This window comes from Fusarium proliferatum (genome assembly GCF_900067095.1).
Source record: "Fusarium proliferatum ET1 genome assembly, contig: FPRO_scaffold008, whole genome shotgun sequence".
Taxonomy (NCBI): Eukaryota; Fungi; Ascomycota; class Sordariomycetes; order Hypocreales; family Nectriaceae; genus Fusarium; species Fusarium proliferatum.
This window is the reverse complement of record NW_022194797.1, coordinates 2,197,491-2,222,996: the sequence shown is the minus strand read 5'-3', so window position 1 is coordinate 2,222,996 and position 25,506 is coordinate 2,197,491. Positions and strand designations below refer to the sequence as shown.

Sequence of the window (25,506 nt, the reverse complement as noted above, 5' to 3'; positions counted from 1 at the left end):
GGACCATGTCTTTTAAAGAAGCCCGGTGGGAGTTCCGGCGGGGGAGAGCTTCAATGGAGCTTTTGTTGTATACTTTTCTGGTCTGGATGAGCTCTCATTGAAACGCTTATAGCTATTAACCTTACGTTTTACCCCGGACTAGCTATTCAGCCTGATTATACTTCGTAGAGAAAAATGAAATAACTTACTAGGCACCTTAGCACACGGAATCCCTGTCGTTCATCCCCCGCCGGAGGTGGATGGTGGTGCTTGATCTCTTTGTTCGTGTTTTTGTGTTGTTGTCTTCTCCGAGCTTCCTACCTATAATTGTCAGCAGAAGAAAACCCTGTTATTCATCAATTCTAGATCTGTATGGACACTGCCAATATCTTGGCAGTATACGTTTAGAAATTCATCAAATGCATCTCTATAGATACTATAATTCTGAACATAGTGAATTATGGCATGCATTGCTATTGAAATCAACAGCAGCATATAACTCCATAATTATCTGAGCAAAGGCTTCGATTATGAGAGCCAGCAAAGCCACCGCGAATTCTTATTTTGTCCCTTATACCAAATCCGATGACAGATGAACAAACGACCTGTACTCGGGGGCAGCGCGTATTATCTTCTAAAACCAGGAGTTAATTGGGAATATTCAGTGCGTTGGCTTGATATGTCTCGTTGAGATGTCACAAGCTTGAATTATCGATCAATCAGTACTTGAGGGGCATTTGGCAATTTGGTTTGACTCCTCAACAAGCCACTCCAGTCCGTGGGAGGCAATTCTCATTGATAGTTTAGATATTTTCCAATCACTTTGAAACCGGATCATCTCAAGTGACTAAGCCCAGGTGTTGCCATGCCGCATCACTGTGGCATCAGGTTTGTTCCGAAGATCCGAGATGAGATACGTCATGTCCCATGTTACGTCATACCTCAGCATAGGATATAACCCGACTATCAAGCCAAGCCTTGACAACAACCATCAAAAACATCAAACCCATCAAAATGTCAAAAATCATTGACGACGTCAAGACAGGCCTAAAGGGTATCCGTGGAGCCGGCGACGCTCTACGAGGCGAAGTCCTCGACGCAACAGATCAAGCCTTCGACACCGACCCGAAACACCCAGAGACTCTCAAAGATAGCGCCGACAATAGAGCTATCGCTGAAAAGGGAAAGCAAGATATGCGGGGTGCTGACGATATGATTGCTCGTCGGGAATGGAAAAAGAAGGGCGTTGAGCCACCTGCGCATGTGCAGAGAGAGGATGAGAAGCCGTTGGCGGCGGATAGGCCTAACGAGGGTTTGGGTGGATATCCCGATGAGAAGCCGCCTCGGTATGCTTAGTGCTGATGTTGGACCAAGGTAAGATATCTTTATTGTTCTCGAGTTTTGTTCAATCGACTAAGCCTCCTAGCCTTTGTCCCAACGCTCATTATACAAGGATAACAGAATGATTGAGTTTACATGAGGGGCAAAAAGTATACTGCCTATTGGTTTTGATCCATCTTTTGCCTGTGTGCACTGGGGCTGAAGCCTCTTTGAACTCTCAGTCTTATCACAGTTGCGTTTATATGTTAGCTTACATCATCTTACGATACGAATAATTCTCGCATTAAAAGACTTTTTTAACTTTATGCCTCCTAGACAGAATGCTTATCATTTCTGAATCATTCTTTTCTTAATCCCTAGGATTGCAGAATCACCATTTCAAGTCACTGCGCCTGCCGTCCGGAATGGATGAACATGGGTTCTTTCTCACTTCGCTCACTTATGTAGTGGGGATTCTTTAGATAGTTGTAGGAACTGTGATAAGGTTGAAGTCGAAAAGTCTCAGCCCTACGAGGTAATGAACTCGAAACTATATATAAGGCATCGATGTATTTCGGCCTCCATTTATATGAATCTAGATGCCTTTTTGAGACCACTTATCAGTTGTAACAAGTGATAAAGACCGTGTCTAACGTCTGGCATACAACTTCTGTCCCATCTTTCAGGCCACTCATAGGGCACTCTTATAGTCTTTAGCAGCGCCCTCATACAGCCCCCCAAAAGCCCCATACCACGTATCAATAGCCTTAGCCGCCATACCCGCCCCAATCGTATCATCACCCTTCTCAAATTTAGGCACAATCTCTCTCATAAACTCCTCCATGGTCAATGTATGCGGCGCATGTTCCTTCTTGTTGTCATCAGGGTTCTCCCTCTCTCGATGAAGGTTCGATTCCACCATCGGTGGGGCAATCTCAACAACGCGAATTTTGGTGTTCTTGAGTTGAGTGCGCAGGTTCATGGAGAAGAAGTGTAGCCAAGCCTTGGTGCCGTTGTATACGGGGTTGATGACCGAGAAAGGGATGTAGGCTAGACCGCTGGTTATGTTGACGATCAGAGCGTTGGGCTTGGTTTTGAAGTGAGGGATTAAGGCGAAGGAGAGATGCATCGGTCCGCGAATGTTGATGTCAATTTCCTGGTCTGCCTTTTCGAGGAAATCGTCGTTCTTCAAGACGTCAATGGGGCGCTGGACACCAGCGTTGTTGATGAGACAGTCGAGCTCAGGATGTTCGCTGGTGATTTTCTTGACGAAAGCAGGAATATCGGCTGTCTTGCCCGTGTCAAGAACATAGTAACCCGCAGCACCGATTTCTTGAGTAGTAGACTTGAGATTCGACTCAGTTCGTCCAGCGAGAAGAACTTTTTTGCCCTTGGAGATCAAGTACTCGGCTAGTGCACGGCCGATACCGCCGCCTCCACCAGTGATGACGGCGCAGTTGAAGGCGAGACCATCTTGTGACATTTTGATGATTTCTCAGTTTGATTAAAGACGGGATAATTGTATAGTTTGGTTTCTGAAATGGATATCGCAATCGTTACGCGTAGATATATGAAAACGACCACGGAACTTCGGCACTGTAGTTGTACCGGCGGTGGAAACGGACAGATGTTCGCGTCATAGGCACTAACTCCAAAATGCAAAAGAGGCTAGCGATCCGGACGGCAACTCTCCACAATAGTCTAAAGTCCGATAAACACGAAGAAGTCCAATAGCGATCAACGAGATGATAGTGACGTAAAACCGACAAGATTGCGGATTTACGTCTATTTTTTATGCCGAGCCCGAACCCTGCAAGCAGTTTGATCTACCGATTCGATAATACTCATATCTTTCCTATATCCTCACAAAGAATCTTTGCTATTTTAAAGTCCTGCTCTATTGCGGGGCTGTAGAATGCACCGGCTTCGAGATAGTTTAGAGCAAAGTTTGTCCATTTTTTGTTGACGTCTGATACGGTGTCGCGGATGTAGGGGTATGGCGATACGCTGAGGGCGTATATGACGCATATTTGGCCGAATATTCTGAGATCGGGTTAGAATTGGTATGAAATGGGAGGGGCTAGGTAGCATTACTGGCTGCAGACGAAGAACTTGAGAGGATTGCAGCTCCTCATTGTGTCTGTGACTTGAATTACGGAAGCCCATGCAAGAACAGCGCTTATAGCGTCGCGGCATTTTCGGAGATGCCCTTCGGTCAGAGATGCTGGTCTCTCCAGGGCTCGGTGGCTTTCAAGGTCAGTATCTTGAGGATTACTGGATGGGTGTACTTACAGTAGAGGTCGACCGATGTGATATCTCGCGACAAAGTATCGAGCATGCAACCAAGCCGTGACAAGCGCATCGGAAGGAGACTCGGCCTGTGTCAAGGGCGACTTCGGGTCAAACTGAAGCATAGGCGGAAGCCGTTCCCGCCATTGCTCCAACTGTCTGATGAGCTCATCCTCAACAGGCTCAGGTGGATAGTCTGCAGTAGGATCTACCACGATCAGTATTTCCACCGAATAATAACCTCTATTAAACTTACTGAAGTGAAACAAACTATTCCTCGCCCTTGTCAAGATAAGTCGGTGCGCAAGCTGTGATAAGAAGTGATAGTGAAAAAACGGGTCATCACCTGGATATCGAAACGATCCGAATGATGCAATATCCTGAGCGGAGATGAACTTTGGTAGAGCGATGTGTTCTTCGAGATGTAGGGAATTACTGGGAGGGAGGTTGAGTTCTTGGGAGAGGACGGCTTCGAACATGCTTGTTATCCAGAACAGGCGGGACTGCATGTCTAGCATCCACTCATCGCGATCCCGCGATAAACTTGAATAGTTAGATGGGTTTGATTTATGATGAAGGGCGGCTTACTTGTTCCAGAAGTAGGCGCTGCATGCGCTTGCTTTGCTGAGCATTGCCCACCAATCGATGGGTCTGAGAGCCTCAGCGTAGAACAACCTGTTAACGTCAGCTAGCATCCCGAGACACGACATAAAATCTTACCCTGATAGTAGATAAAACTGGCAAGCCTGTAAGTCCTGCTCACACATCAAGAACCCAAACCGTTTCCTCGCCTCATTGAAAAAGTCCAGCCCCGGCATCTCGGCGTCTTGTCCAACATACGGACTCGACGCCGGCGTCCCAGCAAACCCAGCTTCCTGCAGCGCTTTTTGTCCCATCGAACCTAGAGCCATCACAGCCAGGACTATACAGCTCTCAATGCAAATTCCAAAGTTCCCATCAATCGCAACGCCAAGCGTGCGCTGAAAATACGTCTTTTGGTCCAGAATAGGGTTTGCAAGGTTAAACGTTGTGAAATAAACATCAGATAACTGCTTCAACGTCGCAATACTAAGCTTCGACAACCAATCTGATGATATGTCTACAGACGCAGCGTGCGGGAGCTTAGGCCGTGAAGCTTCAAGGCGGGTAGAATATGTACCGCCTTGCATCTGACACATCAACTTTACAGATTCAGGCAATGATGATTGAATAGCTGGCCAGAAGAGTACTTGGTGCGCACTGAACGAAATAGCGGGATTAGGATCGGTCGGTGCAGCTGGTGAGTCGATGGCTTCGTGGCGCAGAAACGATGGGACACCGAGGACTTCGCTTGAGTTTGCGGGAGACCTAGGATTGAATGGTCGTAAGGCGGCGGCGATGGAGCGATGATCCGTGGGATGTGAGTCATGGGGTTTCGAGTCGTCGATTTTACCTTCGATGCGACGGAGGATGTTAACGATCATGCCGAGAGAAGCTTCATTCCTGATGCTGTTAGTGTTGGCGTTTCATTGGGGGAGCATGAGACTTACCGGGTTGCTTTTCTTTGGGTGAATTTACACTGAAGACCAAGGGACTTGCAAAGTCCACATGGGAAATCTTCATCACATCTTGTCTTTTTCTGGCGACAGTACTCACACGCCTATCATGTTTGAGTCATCTCATCCGCGGTGAGACGCTATGATGCTTACCTGTCTGGCAATGAAGCCTCTTTGTCTCTTTGAAGGAGGGCCTTCATCTGAGCCGTGTGCTTCTATAGCAGGACTGCCTTCTTCTCGTTCTGCCATGTTGGATTATCGGTGTTATAGAGCGATTGCACTGTTGTCCGGGGAGGAATGGCAAACTCCGGCTGTGGCACGTGCAGAAATTTCAGTGATGCTTCGATAGATGCATATCTCGGTTGCTACATACACGTCGCACTCACCATGATATTCTTCCCTCCAGTGATAAAAAAAGCATTAATTCAGAGCCTGGTGGTGTACACTAATTGATTTGTTTTCGCATACGCTTTTCTCCGGCTGTCATCAATTCATCCTCCAACTAAACTCTTTACGATCTCTCCGCCCGATTCTCTGCCAGTTCCATTTCCAACTCATTGACAGCAAATACCAAGTCCTCGTTGTACCTGTTAGTCTCTTTGATCTGATTCCCCGAGTCCTGAATAATCAGGAGAGTCGCAATATTAAGCGTCAGTCCAGACACGTATGCCAGCGGGATACTAGCCGCTGGGCTCCAAGCGTATGCGACCGCGCTCGTCAGGCTCGTCAGCAACGACAGTGTGAGCATCGTGTAGAATGTTTTAGGAAAGCTTGTCTTGATCTTGTCCTTCTTATTACCGCTGAATATTGGTTTCACGATGACGTACAGTCCTGCGAGTGATGAGATGAACTGACTGAGCGTTGAGTAGAAGTTGCTGTCTAACGCAGGTACTGCATCCGGAGGTCCACATAGGATGGTAGAGTAGATGGTTGGTGGCATTGCGGCGGTAAGGATCAGGACAACGGGTGATTTGCTAAGTCCAAAGAGAGTTGTCCAATGGTTTTCACGTGCGTCAGGGTTGATGCTAAAGCGCTGTCGTAGCTTCGTCAATCGCCTCTCCTTGGGCTTGGTAGAACTGTTGTCCACCTGGACTGCAGTGGCGTTACCATCTCTCCCGAATGAGGTTCTTTGGGTAATGCCACCAGATGGAATATTGGAGCCGCTCGACCATGATTGACCACTAGAAGAATTGACGAATGGTGAGAGGTGCTTGGGGCGTTCTAGTGAGATTAGTACCAAATTAACAAACGACGAGCAGAGTTGTCAACCCAATCTTACCTTGTTCGACACGCAATTCCTCGGCCTTCGCCGAACATTCCGCCAACCTATGCTCAAACATGTCAAAAGCGTGCTGTACATCCGACAATAAGTCCACTAGAGATGTCCCAGCCATCTTGTCAATCTGCATAAACGCCTCTTTCACAGAAAGGAAAATAGGCCGAACGTGGGCAACGTTGCTCTGCAAGTCGCCGGTCTTGTCACCGAGCCAGTGATGATCCTTGACTTGATTACTCCAGCGTTCGAACACAATACACCACTGGTATCTCCACGAGTAGCCAAATCCATTTTCCAGTTTGCCCAATATGGAGAGATTCCGTGCATGCCACGTCATTTCGGGTACTTTCCCTTGGTCATCGAATGCAGACAGAGATGCCAGAAGGTTGCTTAAAGAACGGCACTGTAGAATAACGAGAGGAAAAGATATTGAAATGCATAATTCCGCAATCTCAAGTCGTGCCTCTCTCATAGCTCCAAAGACCTTCAGTATGTCGATGGCAGCCATGTCAACAAGAGTCGGGTGTTTCTGCTGCAGTGTAGCCTTAGCCTCGTCTCGGACTCTCTTGGCTTCATCAGTGTTGGATTCTGCCAGGAGAGGACTGGTTTCGATTTCGATAAAACTAGACATACTGCCGAGATCTGCTTTAATTTTGTCTGCAACATTTACAATCTAGAGAAGCGAAAGTACGATCGGGAAAGTTTTTTCTTGGCACAGACTTCATTTTCATGCTCTTGAGCCTCATATCAGTTGCCTTGCGGCGCATACGTGCCCAAGGCAGATTAAGGCGACCAGATGCAATTCAGCCTGCAGACACCGCCGTTCCAAAGCTGCGTTCTGTTTTCTTCTAGCGCCTGCGTCGCATAATAAATCAGCATGCAATGTGTGAAACAAACATTGCTTATTGGCCACGGATTATCGATTATGATATGTCCTACGCCACAGCGGCTATCACGCACATACCTTGGTCCAATCACCCGGTCAAAGTCTGTCCCTTATCAAGCAGTAGATTTTCAAGTTAAATTTTTGTGTTATTCTACCCACAGTAATATGTATAATGTTTCGGGCCTTCGGCTGCATATTTATGCCTTAGTCGCAACAACAAACAACCGAGGAAACGGCAGAAGAACCTTCCCATCTTTCTGTGCAGCATAACCCTTCTTCAACTTACTCAAATAAGCCTCAACAAAAGCTTCCTGCTCAGACTCCGACAATGGGTCGAGATACGGTCGAAGGCCAGTCCCCTTGACCCACTCAACAATGCCCTCATGATTCTCCATAACATGCATGTAAGTCGTCTGCCAAATATCGAGATCAGAGCACAAATACTTCAAGCCATCCCATATCTCAGTTGGCGAAGGAAACTGGTCTCGGGAGTAGTTGGCAGCTTTGAGTTTCTCCGTCCATGGCATGTTGGGTGTATCAGCTGTCTCTCGCATCAGGTTGTGACTTGGCTCTTCAAGATTGTATGGGACCTGAAAAGCGAGACTTCCACCAGGCGCTACATGCTCAAGAAGTTTTCTCACAATCTCAAGGCGTTGTCCATTAGGCAACCACTGAAAAACAGCATTGGAGAAGAGAACGTCGACAGGTTCCTCAGGCTTGTATGTCAAAAGATCAGCGACCTCAAATGATACATTCGGAAGAGTCTGTTTCGCCTTCTTGATCATGTCAGCTGAGGAATCGAAGCCTGAGACGTGAGCGTTGGGATAGCGTTCGGCTAACACGGCGGTTGAGTTGCCGGGGCCGCAGCCAACATCCACGACACGCCTGGGAGACGTGTTGGGAACGTGGGCTAGAAGGTCTGTGGAAGGTCGGGTGCGGTCTTTGAGGAACTTGACGTATTGGTCTGCGGACCACTTGTCTTTAGATGAAGCCATGGTAGCTGAGAAGTAGCGTTTGGGTTGCTGAGTGAGGCTGGTGAGAAGATGACGTCGTGATAGTGAAGCGACGCGTGACATTGTCAATTGAAGACTCTTTGATGGGAGTGTCAGTCTGGAGAGTGTTGTTCAGTTCTTGGCATGAATTAGATAGCGGTGACCGTATTTATATTCGTATTAGCCAGTGTCGTGACTGATATTATTATTCGGTCGCGTGCCGTTTGCCGAACTGGGATTGAGTTTCCTGCGAGGATGATGACTTCAGCCGAATCGGACTCCGATCACCAAAACCGAGAGAGTGGGACCGTCTCGGTTCAAAGTCGGACTATCGGATGTAGTCTTCGGAGACGAGCAGGACCTCGTAAAAGAATGAAATTTTCACGATGATCTTCATATAATACTTTTAGAACTTTTGCCAAGTGTACTTATATGTATTAGACTGGATATGCATGGTTGTGGCGGTTGCGGAGGATTCGCATGACCTGTCGTGTTACATCGGGTCCATCATACGTATTGAATTCATCGCTCTGATATCTAGGTTCGAAGCAAGAAACATTGGTCTATCCTAACGCTTAAGTTATCTTTACATAAAATAGTTTAATGAAACAATTTGTCAATCTGTCAATTTGTAAAGCAATTCGGGGTCGGGACTTTTGTTGCTCGCTGTCCATAAGCCAGCCAATTAAATTGGAACAACCAGTTCCGCGGAACCAGGCACTTTACTCGGCTTACATGAGGACAATCATGATGAACCCTCGAACCTCATCACAACTTGACTAATCACTTGTTGTACCACTGCCTATTTGCATTTGTCAGTTCCCTCCGCGGTCATGCTTAGTATTAAGTCTGTTCAACTCCAAAGAACGTAGTTAAGTTGGGTGTAGGAAGGCAAAGTCATGTATTTAAAGAGATACAATTCCCTTAGGAAGAAGGTCACTCGACACTCTGTCATCGCTACTGGGACTTACATCGTCATATACATTTCAAATCCGTTCCCCTTCCATCTATCATCATACGAATCATCGTTCATCGCTATGGCAGAAATTAAGCCTATCAAACTGTTGGGAGTCCACGGGCCCAATGCTGGCAAGATCATCCTCCTGTGCGAGGAACTGGGACTCCCTTATGAGACAGAAGTCATCCCTCTCACCGACGTCAAGAACCCTAAGTATGTCGCCATCAACCCCAATGGCAGACTGCCTTCTATCCAGGACCCGAATACCAACCTCACTCTCTGGGAATCAGGTGCTATCATCGAGTACCTGACCGAGACCTATGACAAGGACAACAAACTTAGCTTTAAACCGGGCACAGCGGAAGTATACCACGCTCGCCAGTGGCTCTTCTTCCAGACCACCGGCCAGGGACCGTATTACGGCCAGGCAATGTGGTTCATCATCTACCAGCCACTTCCTGAAGCTCGTGAGCGCTATGTCAAAGAGGTCAACCGCGTGACCGGGGTGCTGGATGGGCATTTGGCTAAGCAGGAGCCTGATGCGGATGGAAACGTTTGGTTCTTGGGTGGTCGACTCTCATACGTGGATATCGCGTTCTTCACCTGGCAGCATACCGCTGAACCGCGAATCCCCAATGAGGACTTTAACCAGGATGATTATCCGTACGTTAAGAAATGGGCTGAAAATATGCTTAAGCGCCCGACTGTTCAGAAGTTGCTGAAGCTCCAGGAGACTAAGTAGGGTTACCAAAACCGTGTTGGAAGGGAAGTTCTGCCTTCAACAGGCAAGCCACTGTTATAATCTTTATATAACGATGGATAAATATTGCTATGGTGTCCAGTATTATCATTTAACAGACTGCATTTACTTTTGGTTTAGCAAAGTTGCTTGTGTTAATTGTTCTATATCTAGTCACATTAAATCGAGATATTAATCCTAATTGTTATGCTAAAGAGAAAGAGATATTATTCTAGATATAAAGATAATTCAGCTATCTTTAAGTAAACCCATTTCTAAGAAGGGCAGTGATTAACATATAAGAGTAATTAGAATTAACAGAACTCCTAACGTTGCGTTCAACTACCCTATTCCTCAATTTGTCACGCGCCTGGACGCGTCGACAACTTGACCTCTCCTAGAAGCGAGCCAATCATCAACAGTTCCGGCCGCGTGGCCTAATGGCTAAGGCGCTAGATTTCGGTTTCCAGCTCCCGAATTCTCTAGAGATTCCAGGTTCGACTCCTGGCGTGGTCGATAATTCGCTGCATTATACCTTTTGTACGTTGTTATTTTTGCCAGTCGATATATGCACCAGAGGCGGGCTGCTCGAGGCAAACTTTATTTGGCGGATAACGGGTCCTGTTGACGAACGGTATTGAAGGGCAAGTGAATAAATAAGTTATCGCTTATCTACCCGCCCCAGTCCCTCACTCGTACTCATACTCAACGCTATACATACACCGAATGTTCTTGTTATCAGGACACCATCCATGAAAGACCAAAGTATCTCCTGCCTCATTGCTCGTCGCACCGCCAGGCGCGTCAAGTCCGAAATCCGGCGCCGCAATCAGCGGCTCTTCCGCACGCGTATACGGTCCCGATAACTTATCCGCGTACGCATATTTGACATTATATAAAGGATCGCGAAAATCGTGACTGCTGAAGAACAAGACATATTTCCCGTTCCCAAGACGGACGATGTTTGGTGCTTCGACGAGAACGCCATCTTCACTACCGATGCGGTCGAAGATTTTGACTGCATCTCCAATGAACGTAATGCCGTCGCCTTCGATTTCTTGGAGCATGATTGGTGTACCGCCTGTTGGACCTGATGCATCGCCTTCAATTTTATAGATGAGATAGTTCTTGCCACTGTCGGGATCCTTAAAGCCGCTCGCATCAATGGCGCCTTTGAGATCATCTGGTCCGCAGACAAGAGGCTTCTCATCATACGTGTAGGGACCAGTTGCATTCTTTGAACGCGCGACACCAATGCAGTGTCTGCCAGTTTCAATCTCAGGACTCAGGTAAACAATGTACTCTCCGCTGTCGATCCGGCGAATATCAGGCGCCCATGTGTTCTCGCCTGTTGTCCAGCCTTTATCGGGAAGGGCATCTTCCTGTTGCAAAGTCCATTCGCCGAGAAGATCCTTAGCTGTGGCGACTTGAAGCTTTCGGTAGTTGTCTGGTGGACCGCCATTTGTTGCAACAGCTACCCATGATCCATCTTCGAGTTGGATGATTGATGGATCTGGAAAGTCGGCGTTTATGACTGGGTCTAGGGTACCCTCGTGCTTGACGGTTAACTTTAGTGCTGATTGACGAATGGTACCCGCTGAAACGGAGTTGAGAAGAAGCCCGAGGACAGGCCAGATGAGGCCTTGAGTGATCATGATGAATCTTCTATGTGATTGCTAACTCTGCAAGAAGCAATTGCATAGTTTCTACCCGTGCTTTTATACCCGAGAGGATCTAGGCACAGCCCGCGATCTGCATTGCTTACCTTGTTTCCGTAGCCTCCCATACGTCAGTCGATCATGCCGTCAGCTGTCGATCACATCAGATTTGTCACTCTAATTTTAAAAGTGAGCAAGGTACCGCTTCCTTTTAGGGTAAATCGCTGCGCATAGCTGCAGAATAAGCATAGCCTGCCATTATGGTGGATATCGCTTATAAGACAGGCGAATGGTATTTCGGCATAATTGTTGTTTTCTGTTGTCCCATTCATGCGGAAGGGTTTCAACAATTGGTTTGTTGACCGCATAAACTTGGCCTGGGCTTTTTCGCATGTTGGCACTGTCGGGCTTTGGAGAGTGACAGGGCCGCCAATTAGAAGATTAAGGAACAAGTTTCGTGATCACGCAGGGTCTGATTGCTTAGGTTGGAATTGGTCAGCCAACCTCCTAGATTATATAAAAACGATCTCTCGACTATGTACAACGAAGCAAGGGGGTAAGCGAAGGTGACCTTGGGTCTATACGCGACAGAGACGACCATTCTGAGTAGGCACGCCAGGAACTTGGTCCGTGACATACCATCGCTCGCTACCAACACCCTGGAGCGCATAGAACAGACCATTGGGATCGACTTTATCCTTGATGGTGAGAAGCTTCTTATACTTATCAGCACCATAGAAGGACTGCTGGAAGTTGGGCTCAGTCACATCAGCCTCAGAAGCGTAAGCACCTCCGCCAGGTGTCACATCCCTCCACGGCTTCATCCAATCATTCGTCAGTGTCTTGCTCTTCTCAGCAACAACATCCCATGAGCTGCCCTCGGGGAAGTCAATGACAGAGATAGCCCACATAGCAGCGCCTCGCCAAGCAGGGTTGACAGCGTTATCTGGGTAAGGGCCTGGCCCTCCGGTGATGCCAAAGCCAATCACCTGTCCACCCTTATCGGAAAGACTCTTGAGTGCATCAAAGGTCTTGTCGAATTTGGCTGGGTCAACAAGGTTCTCACTAAAGGAAACAGTTAGCTATAACCAACACGAACATGGGAGGCTAGTCCTTACGTAGGGAAGAGACGACCAGCAGTCTTGGTCTTAGCACCACCAACAACCTCTCGAGGGAAGCCAGCCGACCAGGCTCCGTAGAAAGTATCATGCTCAGACGCGACGACGTCGGGCTCGATACCCAGGTCCTTCCAGGTCTTGAAAAGAGGTGCAGTCAAAGCTTTCAGTTCAGCAAGAGTATGGTTAGGCGCAAACCAAGGGAAGAAAGAAAAGATGAGGTCGTCGCCTGCTCCATGGAAGACACCCCAGTACTCATAGTTACCAGCATCGTTGAAAGTAGGGATAGCCTTCCAGTAAGCCTTAACAGCCTTCCAGAAGGTATCATAAGAGACCGTATCACTGGTACCGAAAGAGAATGTCATGATGGAAGCGTTGATCTTGGGGAATGCCTTGACGGTGTACGAGGTCACGACACCGTATGTACTTCCACCACCGCCGCTGAGGGCCCAGAAGAGGTCGGTGTTCTCGTTCTGGTTGGCAGTGACAAATTGGCCATCTGCAGTTACGACGTCGATGCTGAGAATCTATGTCGTGTCAGTGTGTCGTCGAGTCTAGGCCAATGGAAGATTCTTACCTGATCCGCACCCATGCCGTAGAGAGGGGACATGGGCGAATGTCCACCGCCAGCTAGATATCCTCCAGCAAAGCCGACGCTCAAACCTTCACCTCCAACGGCAGTAACACCATACTTATCAGCTGCCTGATAGAGCTCAGAGCCAATAACACCAGCTCCAACCTTAAGGGCAGGCCCACTGTAAGACTTGGTCTTGTAGCTCTTGAAGAACTGGATACCCTTGAAGCGATGGGTCCAGATCGACAAGGCACCGGCACCAGCAGATCGCCCATTAAAGTCGTGGCCCGTGTTCTTGATGACCAGTCGCATATTAAGCGACCGAGCAAGGTTCACAGCCAATTGTATGTGGGCAACGTTCTGCGCATCGACGACGTAGGATGGGTAGCCACCAAGGGTGCAATTTCCTTCGACTGTCTCGCCCGGTTGGCATGTGCGACCTTGGTACAAGGGCCACATGACTGAGGTTGGGTCGGCGATACTTGGCAAGATTAGCTACAGAATAGGTAGAGTAGGGCATGACCGACTTACTGCAGAGACGAGTTGAACCAATTGTCAGTGACATAACTACATCGAGTCTTGTCGTAAACACCAAGGTTATCGTAGCATGACGCTGCAATGGGAACGGTCTTGACAAGAGCGCCACCAGTGATCAAGTCAAGCAACTTCCAAATAGGCTCCTTGGGCCAGAGAAAGTCTCCAGGAAAAGTCTTGCATTTCGTCGCAGTACGAGAACTTAGACTTCGACGCTTGGTGGAGACATTCTCAGGGTAGAAAAGCGAGGCATGATCGGGATCGATCTCATCAATCTGGGGAAGTGAGGCGTCCGTGAGCTGAAACTTCTCCTCAGCCAAGTAATCACCCTTGACAGTCTCGCCGACCTCACTGGTCTGCTCCGAGTCAGCAGCGTAGGCTGTGCCGCTCTGGGAGACCAGTAGGGCGACGAGGCTGCCCAAAAGGCTGGGAGTGATGAGCATGGCGTCTGTTTTGGGAGTGAGAGGGGCGGCGGGAGATCGATGGGAGGAAGGTGACAATATGCAAGCCACCACACGAAACAGTGCCTGCTTCAATTGGAACTCAAAATGTGACAACAGTGAGTTATATTTATGAGTATAAGGGGGATAAGAGATGGTATTATGCATGCGTCTTTGTCAGCGCATCATAATCTCCTGTAGGATGTCTCGGTAACGCAGGATTCAGCTGGAACAAGGGCCCATGGGTGAATAATGTGCTATCTAGGGTCTTGCATTGGAATACTCTCCAGAACTATTAATTATCACCGTCGTTCGGTCTTTGAGCTTATGCAGCTGGGGTAAAGGACTAAAGAAAACCCTGAGCTGGATATCGCGGCACGAAAAACCCCTGCGTCATGCAGCTTATCCGACAAGTCGGCGACAAAAAGCGAGTCAGGAATATAGACCAGGATGTGCAATAAGAACCTAGCCTTCCCCGAGAAATTGCACGCATAGAACTCATAACGGTCTTGGCATAGGATATATAAGTCGTATCCTGAGATGGATTAGGCTTCAAGATGTCATCCGATGGTTTAATCTATCGTGAAGCTAATCGTGCAGAAGGACGAGACGAACATGTTCGTCGTCCAGACATTGCTTGAACCCTGAGGCCGGAGGGCGCTACCACCTCCCTTAAGAGATTTAGTGCTCAAACCTGCAGAGTGTTGGTTGTTGGTCGTTGGTCATGATGCCAAGCAGCCAAGGCACTGGAATCTCATCCGGTTGGCGGGGCTAAAGTAGCTGGATCAGGGATCTAACAATGAAATCCTGGAGCCGGCCGCCAGATCCCGTTGTAGACATCGGTTAAAGAGGTGGAGAAACAGCCACACTGAAGATGAGGAGGGGCCGGCCGGTAGTTCAAGAGTCGTGAATTACCGATGGTATACTCCGTAATTAGTGGCCTTTCGGTTTTTGGGCATTAGCCGCGAGTTTAATGCTCTTAAGAGCTAACGATTCCAACTTTTAATTGCAAAGCTGCGCAAGACACACACAAAAAGGGATTCTCTCGACGCCACAACGAAGGCCTAGAATCTGTCCCCTGCTCCGGATCAATTTCCCTGTTGTAAAATATGGGGGAATTGGCCTCTGGAATCAATAATACGACCCTACGACGCAGGGTTTACCCCTCATCCCAGTTCCAGCTGTGGCTGCCCCGGAGGTCGCTAAAGAACACTAGAAAAGTCCAAGCCTGTAGGATCCCTACAATGACCGACTAGGGCTTACGCTGGCAGATGACCTTTTGATTTTAGAGTTTGGCCCTTGTTGATGATGAAGCAGACCCCTGGTAATGTTCTCGCACTTCGCCTGGAAGGCGTTTGGAATGCCCAGATTACTGACGAAGTGGCTGCTTCCATGCACTCGATGTCTCGACTTATATAGTAATTTCCCCACCGCTGACGATGGCATTCTCTCCCTCAATTGACTCCAAAATGGACCAAAATGACAGCGGCACAGCTGCCAACATGGTCTTCCGACGTGGTTATGTGCCGGTCTCGGAAATACCAACGAATGCGACTCAGCAAACTGGAATTGCGATTATTTTTCTCATGACGTCTCTTGCTTTCGTCACATGGATTGCCCGCATGTACTCCCGATTTAGTAAGAAGCAAATCGGTATCGGTGAGTTCGCGGCAACGCTGCATGTGAGATCTGTTAGTTTGACTGACTAGCTATAGATGACTGGTTCGTCACAGTCGCAATGGTAATGTTACCGCGCCGATGGGATCAACCTGATGACTAACCAAGGTAGCTGTTTTCTATCGGCCTACATGTTCCGTATTACTATTGTAAGTGCGATGTGCAACACATCCCCAAGAGCGGGCACTCATCCTCCATAGTCTTCAGATACGAATACATCGGCTTCCATACTAAAGATCTTCCCAAGTCTTATGACATCGAGCCTGTCTTATTTTACAACTGGATAATGCAGGTCCTTTACAATCCTATCCTGGCTCTAGTAAAGTCATCGATTCTTTTCTTCCTTCTTCGACTTGGAGGCCATAATCGTGGTATCAGATGGACCATCTACGGCCTAAACGCATTTAATGTGGCGTTGATGATTGCGATCTTCTTGACTGTGGTATTCCAAACCATTCCTATCAATGCGTTCTGGGACCTGTCTGTAAAGCCAGAGCGTCAGATCGATGGACCAGCGTTCTACATCTCATCGGCTATCATCACAATTATTACGGATTTTCTTGTTCTCTTGATTCCGTTTTGGATTTTCCTGGGTCTCAAGATGCGGATCGCTGCAAAAGTTGGTTTAATAGTGGTATTTCTCATGGGCGGCGTGTAAGTACGCAACTAGCACCTAATTCGCAATTACTAACCCTTCGTCAGCGTGACAATTGTCGCTATCCTTCGTGTGATCGAATTACATAAGAAGTTCTACGTCAAAGGATACGACTCTAGACACTCGCTTGGTGACACTCTGAGCAGTATCGAAGTCAATCTCGCCATCATTGCTTGTTGTGGCCCTGCTCTGCGCCCACTGTTTCGCAGAATGTTTCCTCGTCTATTTTCCGGAAAAAGTACTAATGATACTGGGAAATATAACACGCCAAGTCGCTATGGAAATGGCACCGCTGGCGTCTCATCTTTTCATCTCAAGGATATGCATCGAAGCAGAACACAGACTGAGATTCGTGGATATTCACCTAATGGAAGTGAAGAGGAGATTATGACATATAATGGCATTCTCCGGACGACTGCTGTGAGTCTCCCTTATGCACACCGTACCGTTTGTTCACTGACTTTGTACAGGTGGATATTAAATATGGCGATGCACATTCGACAGACACTGACCAAGTGGACAAAGTCGTGAGAGGACCTACGCCACCGTGAAAAGTCTGGGGAAAAGAGCTCATGGGTACACACAGTGTCTTGGTTAACTGTGAAGGGTAAATGGGAGTTCAACTATGTATAGTATATTTAATGTGATATAAAGTGCTTCGGGCCACTTTAGGATCAAGCTTTATACCTTCTGATAATTTTATCATCTCGTGGCCGATCAAACTGGCGAGACGCCCCAAGCACTTGCCACCAGCATCAGCTTAGTGATTCTGAGAAGCTTCACAGGGAAATGGGTTTGAGTTGGAATACAAATCATTCTGTCTTAAAGCGATCTGTAGTATGACGTATCTAGCTAAAGCTTCCCTTCTACGAACTCTGCCAACGTACCCAAAGCCGTTTTCGTGCTCATAATGTCCAAGAAGGGAATGTCTATCCGTAAAACTGCCCAGAACCACGAGCGAAACTCCGACGCAATCATGCTATCAACACCAAAGTTAGGCAGCGGCTTGTCCTCACTGATCTGGTCTGTAGGAACTAGGATCAGGTTAGAGAAGCGCGTCTTGATCAGCTGCATGATTGCGATGCGCAAGGTAGCAGAGTCTGCAACCGAGGCGAAGACGGGTGACAGAGCCGAGGGAATGCTTTTGAACCACTCTGCAGCTGTTACAACAGCTACGTGACCATCCTGAGGAACTACATCCTGAGCCTCTTTTTCAGCTAAAACGGAGGCTAGTAGGATAGAGGAGCGTGCTTCGTTTAGGACACCGTGGCTGGTGACATCGAACCCTTGAGCACTCAGCTCGCGGATTGCAGCAGACTCCAGGCCTGTTAGTAGATGCGAGTCATAAATTCGACCATCTCGCTCGCTATTCAGCGCAAGATCGACGATCTGCAAGAACGCATCTTCGTTGAGAGGCTGAATCCCTTTGCGCAGAAGCAAGCTCTCGATCTCAGGGTTCTCGTGCAGATAGCCCACTTCCGAGATCATACCTAGACCAACCGAAACACAGGCTTGTCCGCGAGATCGACGCCATCGAGCAAAAGCATCGAGAAAGCCGTTGGCCGAGCAGTAGTTGCTTTCGGTAGCTGTGCCAACAGTCCCTGAAACAGAGGAGGTGAGGAGGAAGAAGTCTGGCTCGTTGGTTTGGTCTTTATCGACATGGACCTGGAGTGCGTTGTGAAGGTTCCATGTTCCTTGCCACTTGGGATCGATGCCGGTGTGCCAAGCCTCATTGGACATGCTGGTGAAGAGAGACTCGGAAAGTCCCATAGCTGCTTGGACTATACCACCTATGCGTCTGCCCGCACTGACGCAAGCTTCAACTGCTTTCGTGACATCAGACAAGTTACAGACGTCGCCTCGAACTACCTCCACCGTAGCACCGGCTTGTTTGAGCCTGGAGATAAGCTGGCGTGCACTCGGTCGGTCGGCACCTGAACGACCCAGGAACACAAACCTGCGAGCGCCGCGTGTCATCATCCATCGACTTAAACTACGTCCCAGTCCACCAAGGCACCCGACGAGAAGGTATACCTTCTCAGGGTCAAAGACACTCAGATACAGAGGTGGGGCGACCTATGAGTTCCGTCAGCTCGTCTCATATTACTAGGGTATGGGTTATACTCACCGGCACTCGAGCTTGCTGGTCCTCCATCGAAATCACAATCTTGCCCACCCGATCCTTACCCAAGAAACTTCGATATGCCTGTGCTATCTGACTAACATCAAAGACCTTGATCGGAGGCGGCTGAATCTCTCCGTCACGATAGAGCTTTAATGTCTCGCTTATGAGTCTGTCCCAGACAGATCTATAGAACTGGTCCTGAGAGTAGAACAGCTCGGAAAGATCGAATGCGGTGAAAGTGGCGTTGCGAAGAAACATGCTCATATCTAATCTTCCGGCATCAACAAGCTCACGCTTCCCAACTTCGACAAACCGTCCAAAGTCAGCTAGACAACGCCAGCTGTCATGCATCAGATCGCCCACCAGGGAGTTGAGGATGACGTCGACTCCACGGCCGCCGGTTGCGTTCATGATGCCTTGGACAAAGGTCGAGTCGCGGGAGTTGAAGATATGTGAAGAAGGCACGGACAACTCGTTGATAAGATACTCGCGCTTGACGTCAGAGCCAACAGTGGTATACACAGTAGCGCCTATCCTGCGGGCTAGAGTGATAGCAGCGATGCCAAGACCTCCGGAACCAGCGTGTATGAGTATGGACTCTCCTGCACGTAAGTAGGCACGGTCGTTCAGGGCGTACAACGCAGTGGGATATATAACCATCATGGAAGGCATCACCGTAAATTCTTCCTCCGATGTCATCTTGTGTGCACATCCGGCTGGTACACGAACTGATGTCCCAAGATGGTGGGGAGCTGATGCAACAACACGATCGCCGACTGCGACATGGCTCACATCTGGGCCAACTGATGTGACGAGGCCTGAGAAGTCAAATGCCGTAGTCATATTCCGAGTATCCACGCGTCCGCTCATGGTGTAGACATCTTTGGCGTTGAGACTGATGGCTCTCACGTCAACATCGACATAACCAGGGTCCAAAGCGGCATGAGTAGTAGGCTCAGACAACGTCTGGAAAAAGAGCGAATCCATAGCGCCAATGCGATCAATCGATAGTCGTGCTGGATGTGAGTTCGCTAGTGGTTCCAAATCCCTACCAGCATGAAGCCCAAGGCGTCGCCGGAAGAGTGAATTGAGCTGATTATCGGGACAGTATCTGCTAATATGCAGAAGTCCATCTTTTTGTATGAACTCGCAGTCATCTCTATCATGCACACGGCCAAGGACTTTAATAACATCTGAGCATATCAACTCCGTGTTAAGATCAGCGAGTGACCCAACGTCCAGGATAGAGAAGCACAGTGCAGGTTGTTCAAGCATAAGCGCGCGGGAGAGACCGTTCGAAAGCGTCAAGTTGGGATTTGGGGTAGGGCCGAGCATGTTTGCGCCAGTAATCCATAAGAGATCCGTCGTCGTAGATGTTATGGAGCGTAGTCTTTCCATGTCCTCTGAGTTCATAGTAGCTAGGAACTCGTTTTCCATTTCGAGCAGGGAGATACATATGTCAACTTCGGTGATCTCGGCAGTGTCTACCTCGTGGAACTTGATGCTGGTGACATGAGATATACCGACTTGTCCCGACAGTGTTGCTGATATAGCCTCGCCAAGTTCTATAACAGTGGCGGAAGCATTTTCGGCACGCTTGAAGATTTAGTAATTAGGTCATAGCTGGCTATAGGTGCGGACTTACCACGATGAAAACATTTCTGGCCGCGGTGCCTGGCATCTGAAGAGGACGCACCCCTAGTGAGATCTGGTTCCCGGCATCCAAGAGATCGAAGCCAGACGCTTTGAACTCGGTCGCGGTGACACTTGTCGTACGAGTGATAATGATGCCCTGATCTGAGAGTAGATCACTGAGCCGTCTGGGCAACCGATCCCAGAATTGCTTCGAAGTATCGTGCTATGGAATATTGTTAGAGAATATTCGACAACGGGTGGAGTTCCATACTCTAGGCAGTAGTAATACATCAAATGGATCCTTTCCATCCTCTGGTTCCAGCGATACGTCTCCATCCGCAGTCAAGGTTCCAACATGCCAGGACCGACACCTTGAAAAGGCCGTATCTTTGGATAAGGCTGATTGCCAGTGCCTTGCCTTGTAGCCCAGCTCGTCGCCACCTAGCTCAAGAACACGCATCCGTGGGTTCTTATGTCCAGCGAGATCAAGAAGTGCGCTCATTACGGATAGACTCTCGTCATCACGCACATCCTCCGTTTGTTGATCCACGAAAGCGGCGATGTAGCTCTTCAAACTATCCTCTCTACTCGGATCGAGACGTTGAATGTCAGGTTTCCACGTCACTCTCAGAGTTGGGTTTCGCTGTGTATACAAGTCGGTTGGAGGGTTATTGCCGCCTTGGCTTATGGTGGACTGATCAACCGTAGTTGCAGTCTTTCCGGTGTACAAAGAAACTCGTAGTCCGGTGTAGTCTATAACAGGTTTCCCAGTCGAATCTCGTACTGTAGCCGAGATAGATCTGCTGGATAAGCCGGTTTCTTCTGAACTGGCTTGAATCTCAACGTCAACATCGACACTACTTGACGGAGCCTGTATTCTACACTCCGAGATGAAGACTGGCAACCATGCCCTCAAAGAATCGACATGACCTGCCGCGGTGCTCAAAGCAGCTGCTTGAATAGCTGCGTCCATGGTGATGGGGTGAAGAGTGTAAGGCGTGCCGCCGTGTCCGTCAAGAGGAGGCTCAAGTTTTGTGATCCCAATTGCCTCCCGTCGACTTCGTCCCCCATCAGTCTGTAAGCTGTGAAGAGACCTGAAGTGAGGACCAAAACACAGACCTTCCTCATGCCATTTGACATACCACTTGTTCATGGACCATTTGTCAAAACCATCGATCTCAGATAACGTAACACTTTGCTTATCTCGAGCTGTCAGAGGTTTGGTCAAACAAATGCTCCCCATGCAGTGAAGCATGGTTTTCCCAGCCTGCCAGGACGAGATAGAAAACTCATGCCAGTCAACTGAGCTAGTAGTGTTGGAGATCTTAATGCCAGACATGGTGGTATGGAGTTCCAGGTCAGTGTCCCTCGAATAGACATCTCTCTCCTGACTGGGGATCTGCAGCGCGGCACTGATATTGACGTTGCGGAACTCGAAAGATACCTCTTCTGCTGGCTTGTCCTTTGCTTCGAGGATCTGAGAAAGGGCCTCAATAGCCATGGCCATATAACCTGTTGCAGGGAAGACAATCTGATCTTCTAGGCAGTGGTCCTTCAGCCAAGGTATTTCGCCAAGACGCAACAGATTCCGCCACGTGTAGTCAATATCATTACCTGTAAGAGCACGGGTACCAAGGAGTTCATGTCGTAGAAACTTTCTGTTTCGCATTTCGTAGCTGGCTCGAGGCTCACTCCAGAGTACACCTTGATTCCGAGTGTAGTCCCACGGGTAAGGAGCGAGTTCATGAAGGATCCTTAGCCCCGTGCTAGGCAGAGTGTTGATGGCATCCCAGTTTACAGAATAACCGTGGGAAAAGAGCTTTCCGGCAAGCGTCTTGACGCACTGGTCGGCATCTTGCTTTCTGACTAGAGCAGATGAATAGGGAAGTGATGCTTCAGTAAGTTGAAGATTCTTTCGGATTTGCTTTATTGGCCCTTCAAGGGCTGAGTGTGGACCGATCTCGATAAGATGTAAATTGCCCTCGTCTGAGATCATGCCTGAGATGGCGGAGCTAAACTGGACAGGCTGCTCCAAGTTCATTCTCCAATATACTGGCATATCGGGTGTCTTCTTCCGGGTACCGGGGCTCACGGACGAAAACATTGTGACTGTATTTGAAGGTCGGCAACAAATGCCATCCCTCACAACCTTCCCACTGAAAAGAGGGACGAGCAAATCTTCGTATAAACCACCTACTTCTTCCATCATGGAGGAATGATAAGCACGTCCGCCTGTTTGCAACAGACGGCAAAACCTGTTGTCATTCTCCAGTGCCTGCTTGAGTATTTGAATCCCTTGATCAGAACCACTCAATGTGACACTCTCGGGTGCATTGATGCATGCCACACGGATCTCATCTGCGAGTCCCTTGCTCTCGATCAAAAGCTCAGCAGCTGCATCACTCAGTCCAACTGCCATCATAGACCCACTGGTCGTCATTTTCCCTGCAGCGTACCCTCGGAAGTAAGCTACAGTGATGGCTTGAGAGGCACTGATTATGCCGGCACAGTAAGCTGCTGCTATCTCGCCGGAGGAATGTCCGACGACTGCGTTGCACTGGACACCCCAGCTGTGAAGTAGCTCGACAATGGCAATTTGAACGGCTGTGCAGACTGGCTGGCTACGCTCAACCTCGTTGATAAGCGTTGTGCTGGAGTCTAAGATGGTCTCTTCCAGCGTCCAATCTGGAGCGTGTTCAGGAGCCAGAGCTTGAAGCACAGAGTCGAGGCGGCGGATTGTTGAGCAGAAAGACTCAGAGCTAGTAAGTAGCTCTTTCGCCATGCCTGGATACTGTGCACCCTGCCCTGTGAATACAAAACCAAGGGGCAGTGGCTTCATAGTTTGAAAGTCACCATCACCCGTCGTTGCTCGCATTGATCGTACGATCTTGCCGCTCTTGTCAAGATCTGCCAGAATAAATGTTCTGTAACTGAGGTGATCGCGCCCTTTGGTAAGAGTATAAGCCAACGAGTCAATTTCGTCAGCAAGACCCAGCCGAGGGAGCCTTGAGGAGATATCATCGACTAGCGCTTTCAAAGAGAACGGCGAGCTAGCCGATAGAGGCAACAGTACAGCTCTCTGCTGTCTTGATATCGTCGCATTGTTCATGGATGGCCCCGTCGATTTTTTGCTGCCGAGATAGCTCTCGGCTGATTCAAGAATGATATGAGCATTGGCACCGCCGTAGCCAAAGGAGTTGATGCTTGCACGACGAAGATTTCGTGGCCAGTCGTGGGCATCCTGCGCAATCATTAAATTACGTTCAGCAAGAACCACTATAAGTGTGAGTTTATGTTAGCGGGATGTCGCATCAGCGGAGAGATGTATAGCTTCGCACATTTAGGATTGAGGTTAAGAATGCCTCGAGTTGGAGGAATCTGACCCTTCTCAAAGGATTGGACAACCTTTAACACGGATGTGAGGCCACTCGCTGCTTCACTATGTCCGACGTTTGTTTTGACCTATTATCCTGTTAGTGCCGTGCAATAACACTACTATACTGGATAATGAGATGCTCACCGATCCAAGCATAAGTTGACTGCCAGAGCCTCGATCAAAGACTCTCCCAATGGCCTCCACCTCTATAGGATCACCAACAGCAGTTCCAGTACCATGGCATTCGACGTAATCAGTTCCTGAAACATCCAAATTGGCATCTTTGTATGCTTTACGCATCGCCAGCTCTTGGAAATCACTATCTGGGAGGGATATTCCAGGCGTCCTCCCATTCCTACAGGAGTATTAGGATCGGTTCCGAGGAATTTGGGGAGTACTTACGCATTCAGTGCACTCCCCCTGATGACTGCACGAATGGGATTTCCGTCCTTGACTGCAGCGGATAGGCGCTTGATATAGATAGAATTAACACCTTCAGCTCGACCATAGCCATTGGCGGATTTGTCGAACGTAAGACACATGCCTGTCGATGAAAGTACTCCGCTCTTGGCAGCAGCAATATGAGGCTCTGGTGATAAGATCAGATTGGCGCTAGCCACGATTGCGCTGTCACAATCTCCCGCCTTGATAGCCTTGATAGCTTGGTGGAAGGCGTAGATCGACGAAGAGCAGGCAGTATCTACTGACAGACTGTTCAATAGTCAACACCTAAGTATCCACCTATCATGAAGAAGTACACATACCTTGGTCCATGGAGGTTGAAAACATGGCTAATCCGGTTTGACATGATAGTGGCACCTGATCCGGTTGTTACATATCTATGCAGATAATCAGGATCCCTCAGCTGTAGAGGCTGATAGTCCACCGTGAAGTTTGCCACATACACTCCCGTATTGGAGCCAGCGACAGCTTCCATAGAAGTGCCCGAGCTCACAAGACACTCGTACACGACCTCGAGAATCTTGCGTTGCTGAGGATCCATGTATGTGGCCTCAAGGTTGTTGATGTCAAAGAAGGCATTGTCAAACTGTCTGACGTCCTCGTTGATGAAATATCCACCGGGGACGTTTGTTGCGCCGCTTCGGTTGCTTTGAGGGTGGTAGAAGCCGTCGATGTTGTATCGATCAGCTGGGACAGGGGCGTAGGCTGATTTCTTTTGCATTAGGAAATCCCAGAGATCATCTGGGGAGCGTATACCACCGGGCAGTCGGCATGCTACCTCAGAGTTAGCGGGCGGTGGAATAGGATGGGAATGGGGTATTAAGGCCTCTGAGTATACTAACCCATTCCAACAATGCATAGAGGATCTTCATCTGGGGTTGCTGTATCGACAGGGATCATGTTTTGCTCGGTCTGAGATCCCCGACCGTTACCACGGGTCTGAGAGGTGGAAGCTATGGTGATAGTCTCGGACTTGGTCATGTTGGTTGGCCTTGATTTGCTTCTGTTTGCAATGATGGTTTGCAGATGCAAATCGTGATGGAATCGGCGATAGATTCATGAGCTGACTTTATAGTACTTTTAGTTTCTTTAATCTACCACTCTGGCTCGGTCGCTATAGAATGGGAAGACCTGCTCCGATTCACCATTTCCTTGATGGAAGGGACCATGCATTTCAGTTTCATGTCCATGTATCACGTTTACACTCTCTCCTCTTTCCTCACATCAGCTGAAATCATTACACTGCCTGCTTACATTGTGAGGCAATGTCTCCCAGTTTCG

The 25,506-nt window shown here is 48.6% G+C and overlaps 10 protein-coding genes and 1 non-coding gene across 11 annotated transcripts; 4 read left to right on the top strand and 7 right to left on the bottom strand.

Annotated features, from left to right (window-relative positions):
- Positions 1–993: 993 nt before the first annotated feature.
- Positions 994–1,335, top strand: FPRO_14575 (uncharacterized protein; the record flags this gene model as incomplete). Its single annotated transcript, XM_031219617.1, has 1 exon — positions 994–1,335. One exon carries the CDS (start codon positions 994–996, stop codon positions 1,333–1,335), a length of 342 nt encoding a protein of 113 aa, XP_031085357.1.
- Positions 1,336–1,990: 655 nt separating this feature from the next.
- Positions 1,991–2,782, bottom strand: FPRO_14574 (uncharacterized protein; the record flags this gene model as incomplete). Its single annotated transcript, XM_031219616.1, has 1 exon — positions 1,991–2,782. One exon carries the CDS (start codon positions 2,780–2,782, stop codon positions 1,991–1,993), a length of 792 nt encoding a protein of 263 aa, XP_031085356.1.
- Positions 2,783–3,143: 361 nt separating this feature from the next.
- Positions 3,144–5,372, bottom strand: FPRO_14573 (uncharacterized protein; the record flags this gene model as incomplete). Its single annotated transcript, XM_031219614.1, has 8 exons — positions 3,144–3,342; positions 3,394–3,546; positions 3,592–3,796; positions 3,845–4,131; positions 4,177–4,263; positions 4,309–5,070; positions 5,118–5,227; positions 5,277–5,372. The coding sequence occupies 8 exons, from the start codon at positions 5,370–5,372 to the stop codon at positions 3,144–3,146; spliced, it is 1,899 nt and encodes a 632-aa protein (XP_031085355.1).
- A 262-nt stretch (positions 5,373–5,634) lies between these two features.
- Positions 5,635–7,030, bottom strand: FPRO_14572 (uncharacterized protein; the record flags this gene model as incomplete). Its single annotated transcript, XM_031219613.1, has 2 exons — positions 5,635–6,344; positions 6,403–7,030. The coding sequence occupies 2 exons, from the start codon at positions 7,028–7,030 to the stop codon at positions 5,635–5,637; spliced, it is 1,338 nt and encodes a 445-aa protein (XP_031085354.1).
- Positions 7,031–7,482: 452 nt separating this feature from the next.
- Positions 7,483–8,361, bottom strand: FPRO_14571 (uncharacterized protein; the record flags this gene model as incomplete). Its single annotated transcript, XM_031219612.1, has 1 exon — positions 7,483–8,361. One exon carries the CDS (start codon positions 8,359–8,361, stop codon positions 7,483–7,485), a length of 879 nt encoding a protein of 292 aa, XP_031085353.1.
- Positions 8,362–9,314: 953 nt separating this feature from the next.
- FPRO_14570 (uncharacterized protein) lies at positions 9,315–9,977 on the top strand (the record flags this gene model as incomplete). The annotated part of the gene is made up of 1 exon (XM_031219611.1): positions 9,315–9,977. One exon carries the CDS (start codon positions 9,315–9,317, stop codon positions 9,975–9,977), a length of 663 nt encoding a protein of 220 aa, XP_031085352.1.
- A 423-nt stretch (positions 9,978–10,400) lies between these two features.
- On the top strand, positions 10,401–10,490 carry tRNA. The gene is given in 2 exon segments: positions 10,401–10,437; positions 10,455–10,490. It is a non-coding gene; the product is annotated as a tRNA-Arg (tRNA).
- A 173-nt stretch (positions 10,491–10,663) lies between these two features.
- On the bottom strand, positions 10,664–11,629 carry FPRO_14569 (uncharacterized protein; the record flags this gene model as incomplete). The annotated part of the gene is made up of 1 exon (XM_031219610.1): positions 10,664–11,629. One exon carries the CDS (start codon positions 11,627–11,629, stop codon positions 10,664–10,666), a length of 966 nt encoding a protein of 321 aa, XP_031085351.1.
- A 581-nt stretch (positions 11,630–12,210) lies between these two features.
- On the bottom strand, positions 12,211–14,298 carry FPRO_14568 (uncharacterized protein; the record flags this gene model as incomplete). The annotated part of the gene is made up of 4 exons (XM_031219609.1): positions 12,211–12,697; positions 12,751–13,274; positions 13,325–13,802; positions 13,853–14,298. 4 exons carry the CDS (start codon positions 14,296–14,298, stop codon positions 12,211–12,213), a joined length of 1,935 nt encoding a protein of 644 aa, XP_031085350.1.
- A 1,466-nt stretch (positions 14,299–15,764) lies between these two features.
- Positions 15,765–17,178, top strand: FPRO_14567 (uncharacterized protein; the record flags this gene model as incomplete). Its single annotated transcript, XM_031219608.1, has 6 exons — positions 15,765–15,954; positions 16,011–16,036; positions 16,085–16,121; positions 16,173–16,626; positions 16,675–17,047; positions 17,098–17,178. The coding sequence occupies 6 exons, from the start codon at positions 15,765–15,767 to the stop codon at positions 17,176–17,178; spliced, it is 1,161 nt and encodes a 386-aa protein (XP_031085349.1).
- Positions 17,179–17,479: 301 nt separating this feature from the next.
- Positions 17,480–25,206, bottom strand: FPRO_14566 (putative polyketide synthase; the record flags this gene model as incomplete). The annotated part of the gene is made up of 9 exons (XM_031219607.1): positions 17,480–18,703; positions 18,756–20,348; positions 20,398–20,610; positions 20,659–23,663; positions 23,726–23,849; positions 23,908–24,118; positions 24,166–24,474; positions 24,528–24,999; positions 25,068–25,206. The coding sequence occupies 9 exons, from the start codon at positions 25,204–25,206 to the stop codon at positions 17,480–17,482; spliced, it is 7,290 nt and encodes a 2,429-aa protein (XP_031085348.1).
- Positions 25,207–25,506: the final 300 nt, after the last annotated feature.